The sequence below is a fragment of the Epinephelus lanceolatus genome, chromosome 4 (genome assembly GCF_041903045.1).
Source record: "Epinephelus lanceolatus isolate andai-2023 chromosome 4, ASM4190304v1, whole genome shotgun sequence".
Taxonomy (NCBI): domain Eukaryota; kingdom Metazoa; phylum Chordata; class Actinopteri; order Perciformes; family Serranidae; genus Epinephelus; species Epinephelus lanceolatus.
The window spans coordinates 44,356,341-44,361,081 of NC_135737.1; the positions used below are offsets into that span (position 1 = coordinate 44,356,341).

General features: G+C 42.7%; 1 protein-coding gene across 1 annotated transcript; it reads left to right on the forward strand.

Annotated features, from left to right (window-relative positions):
• The first annotated feature begins 353 nt into the window (after positions 1–353).
• Positions 354–4,459, forward strand: sebox (SEBOX homeobox). Its single transcript, XM_033630475.2, has 3 exons — positions 354–456; positions 1,076–1,308; positions 3,598–4,459. Exons 1-3 carry the CDS (start codon positions 354–356, stop codon positions 4,297–4,299), a joined length of 1,038 nt encoding a protein of 345 aa, XP_033486366.1. The 3' UTR covers positions 4,300–4,459.
• Positions 4,460–4,741: the final 282 nt, after the last annotated feature.

Below are 4,741 nucleotides of genomic sequence, written 5' to 3' on the forward strand. Positions count from 1 at the left end.
CACATGTTTTTATATCATATTCTGTTTGCATAAATATATTTCCGGAGAGTATGATTTTATCTTTGACCTTTTATCTGATTATAAAGATACACATCTGACCGCCTGTTCATCACAACATCACGTCCCCCCAGCTCCTCACAAACAGACAGAGCAGTTAAACATCATATAAAGAAACACAGCAGGAAAACAAGTCCTCTGTTCTCTCAGTTGGGATTAGAGGCAGAGGTGAACAACACCTGGATTTGCTGGGTGGTGCTGGGTGCTGGGTGCTGAGTGTCCCATGTGATGTGGGTATAAGAAGTGGTCACTCCTCCACAGCTGTCAGTGGAGGCCGAGCAGTGGATGAATGAGTGATGGCTCTGTTCATGGACTCAGACTTCTCCCTACTCAAACAGAACCAGCACAAAGACATGATGGATTTTAAGGCGTTATTTGGAGAAACGGATCACTGTAAAGGTCAGTGGGAGGTTATTTAATTTACATCATCAAAGTCAAAAACGACTGTATAAGCCAATAAAGATCAAACTAAACAAAAAAAATATCGGGCTATATAAATACAAAATATAGGCTATTACATGGGGAAAAAATGAATGAAAATATGCCAAATAATTAAAAATTTGCTTATTCTCAAATTGTTTATTTATTGTCTCTTTTCTTTAAGTTTTTAGCTGCATTAAATTTATCACAATCTTGTAATTTTGCTTAATATTTTATTTCATGTCTGTAAAGCAGTTTGTAAACTTGTTTTTGAAAAGTACTATATAAATGAAGTTTTTAAATTATTATTATTATATAGCTTTTTATTATGTATTACTATTAATATTTAGGGTTTTTGTTGTTTTGTTGTTTGTTTTGTTTTTGTTTGTTATTTGTTTTTGATTTTATCAGCCTTACAGCTTGTTGTGATGTCGTTTTAATTACCTGTAAAAACTGGCAAAACGTGGTTACCTGTCCACATTAGATTTAAAATTAGAATTTAATTTCCCTCATCGTTATTTATTTTATTATATCTATATGTACGTGTATTTACCTTATTTTATTTTAGTTGTTTGACCTTCCTTTTTTGGTTGATAAGATGTCCGCAGTGAGATCACGGTGTCCTCTCCGGAGCCGGACCGATCCTCCTCTTCCTCCTCCGCCGCTGCCGCCGCGGCTCTGATGGAGGGTCAGAGGAAGAGGAAGAGGACCATCTTCAGCCGAGCTCAGCTGTCTGAGCTGGAGCAAGCCTTCGCTGTGACTCCCTACCCGGACATCACCCTGAGGGAGAGGCTGGCTGCGCACACACACCTGCCCGAGAGCAAGATACAGGTGAGTCCACCGCTGCGTAAAACTGTATTTAAAGGACACTGGTGGAGACTCACTGCTCTGGATCAGCTCCACTTGTACTTGTGCTCGGATGAACCAGTTTAAAGTGGTTTACAGGATCCACCACACCAGGGCCAAGCTGAGGAATTATTTATTGTATTTTTGTATCAGGTGCTGTCCCTCCCAGCAGACCTCACACACATTTTCTCTTGCCCCAGAGCTGGGCGTCTTTTTTGACACGCTCTCTGAGGTTATTGAGAGTCCCCTAACCCCCTCTCATCTTTTTTGTTTTCTTAATTTTAGATAAGGTATTCTGGACAAGTGGGGTCAGGTTTCCTACTTACAATCACCTTCTGATTAACACTTTAATTTCAATTCAATAGAACTTTATTTATCTTAAAGTCACCACAATTTAACGTTCACAACCAGATCAACCAGTGGGTTCCTGGGTCAGCTTCACTCACTGGGTCCAGTTTTAGAATAATAGATTATTAGATATCTGTCAGAAATATACAAATATACAAGTTAAAAGTGTTTTCAAGGACCAGAAGCAAAAACCAGTGCCTAATAGAGTAACAACAGGAGTAAGATCGGTAAGAGTTACTGAGAATGAACAAAAATGGTCGCAAAATCAGACTGCACCTGATAATCTTTATCATCATCAGTGTCAGAGCTCTGATTTATTTAGATGTAGGTAACCAAATTATTAAGAGAAAGAAAAAAATCTATACCTCTCCATCAGATATGTTTTCCTGGTGTTTTAAAGGTATAATGTTAAATATAATCACTATTTCTCGCTTATATTGTGAATAGATTAATTGACAGCTGAACCCAGCTCCTCTCAGAAGCTTTTGTCTTGTAGTGCTTTGTTTTGGTTTTACTGTTTTAATTCACTCTCACTGCTCTCATATCACTGTTTGGCTGCAGCGCAAATCTAATGTCCATTATTAATTATTTCTTCATCCCCCAAGTATCATTATTACCTTTTAAGAATTATATTTGTGGCTATTTTATATTTTTTATTATATTTATATATATATATATGTATATATATATATATATATATATATATATATATATATATATATATAATTTATATAATATTTTCATATTGTTTATATTTATTTTATACTATATTTTTATTTTATATGTTTTAAACAAAGAATTTTTTTTTTTTTAAAGCCGCTACAAGGAACTTTTAACTGGATATGCAAAAGTCTCTGGTTTCTGCTGATGTCTGTGCGTGACCTACAACAGCAAATGAGACCATCGGTGTGAAGATAAGCTATTTCTATATACTGTATATCCATACCTTTAGGAAACTGTCTCCGGGTCCGCCCCAGGTTGCTTCCAGGACGAAACCATTTACGGCACTCAGACGGCACACGTCATCTTACCTAGCTGCTTACATTTATAGTGACTCTGATAAATAGTCGCTATTCCTCCTCCTCGACCCGACGTCCGCGGGGAGTTAAAATAGCAGCAATCATCGGGTAAAAGTTCTGTGAAAGCACTGGACTCACCAACAGTCAGCCACGTCTCAGTCACACAGAGAAAATCCAATCCTCGAGAAGTCAGGAAATCCTTCAGGATAAATGTTTTGTTCGCTAGCGATCTAGCATTTACCAGCCCAATCCTGGCAGGAGCCGGTGCGTCCACGGCGTTAGCTGTCAGGTTGCGCAGATTCACCCTGCGGCAGCGGGGACGAGGAGAGCAGGGGCTGCGGGGCTGGAACACCTCATCCGGGCCGCCGACAGGTACCAGCCAGGCGTTGACAGGGTCCGATGAGTGCCGAGAAATAAAGAGGCGAGGCACCGCTCCATACTCAGTCCAAGAAGCCGTGCAAGTGCTCGCCAAACAGGCCTTCAGCCTTACCAGCCGACCGCTGCGTTTACCTTGGCGGCAGTGGCGCTTACGCTGGAGAGGTGGAGCGGGGGCAAAGTTTTCCCGTTTTGTTGTTTCATTCATCCCCAAAACAAACACATGCGCGAGCCAGGTAAGCGTCTTTACCACAATACGCGCTAGAGCTCATGGGAAATGTAGGCTTCATTCTGGCAAAACACTACCGCTTTTGTCCACAGGGTCGCCAAAATCAACTCAAAATGAAAGTTCCTTGTAGGGGCTTTAAATAATTTTTTATATATATTTTTTCTCCACAAAGATAATTTGACCCAATCAGGGGTGATCCTGCACAGAGGTGTGTGTGTGTGTGTGTGTGGGGGGGGGTCATCCATGTTCCTGTCTCACAGAATAATGTAATTATTTTGACATAAGTCGTGTCGTTCTCCACAGGTGTGGTTCCAAAACAGAAGAGCCAGAAGTATCAAGACTGGGAGACTCCCCAAGTCCAGCAAGTCCGTCCTGGGAGGTAGAGGAGTCGTTGATCCTCCTCCTGGTCCTGTGACCTCTGCTTTCCTCACCTCGACCACCCTGGCAGACATATTCAGGCCCGAGCAGAGCCACTCCTGCGAGGACGTCCCACAGATGTATTCTGACTGGATCCAGATCTACAGCAACTCCGTGTCATCGCCGCCATCTTCCTCATCTCTCCACCAGCAGCCCACACTGGCCTCAGCAAAGCCTCCAGAGTCTCATCACTGGGAGGAGGAGCACCACCAGCGGCAGCACCTGGGACCAGCACTGCCTGGGTTCCTCCCTGGTTCTTTTACTCAGCCTGTCAGCAGGCAGCCTCAGCACTCGGCCTCCGCCCGCTCCTACCAGGCCTTCAGGAACTTCAAACCCCAGATGATGGCTCCATCTGGGGCTCATCAGGCTGTGTATGGAGGCGGTGCTGCAGGTGGAGGTCACACCTCCGTAGATCAGGTGGTTCCTTCCCACCCACAGCCGGTGTACTGGGAGGTAACTCAGGGCCAAGGACACCACCACCACCCGCACCACCATCACCACCTACAGATGGGATCACAGACCTCCATGGGATACATTTCAGACCTGATCTACAACGCTGCCATTGTCACCAACTTCCTGGAGTTCTGATCAGTCTGGTCGTGGAGCATGAACTGGGAATATTTAGTATACTGTGCTATAACTGTTTCTGTCATTTCTAATTCCTGTTACACCTCGCGTGTTAAAATCTGTCCCTTGTGTTAGCAGAGCTGAGTGTTTCTCCAGCACCTATAGAATTGTTTTCAAGTTGTTGTTAGTCTGTCTTTGTCGTGCTTTTTTTGTATGTTCCACTTATGTTTTGAACATGTTATTGATCTGATTTATTTAGTCCCAGTTCAGTTCACAAATCTGACATATTTTTGGCTCAGTTTTCAGTGTGATGACTCTGAGGAAATGACCACTGCACATGGTGTTTGATGAGAATTGGCTACTGATTCAAAACTTTTTTATTTCAAAATGCAACAGTGATTGAAATTCAGTGATGAACTCACCCAGACAGCCAAACTTACCTGGCCCAGCACTGGCCTAAGCT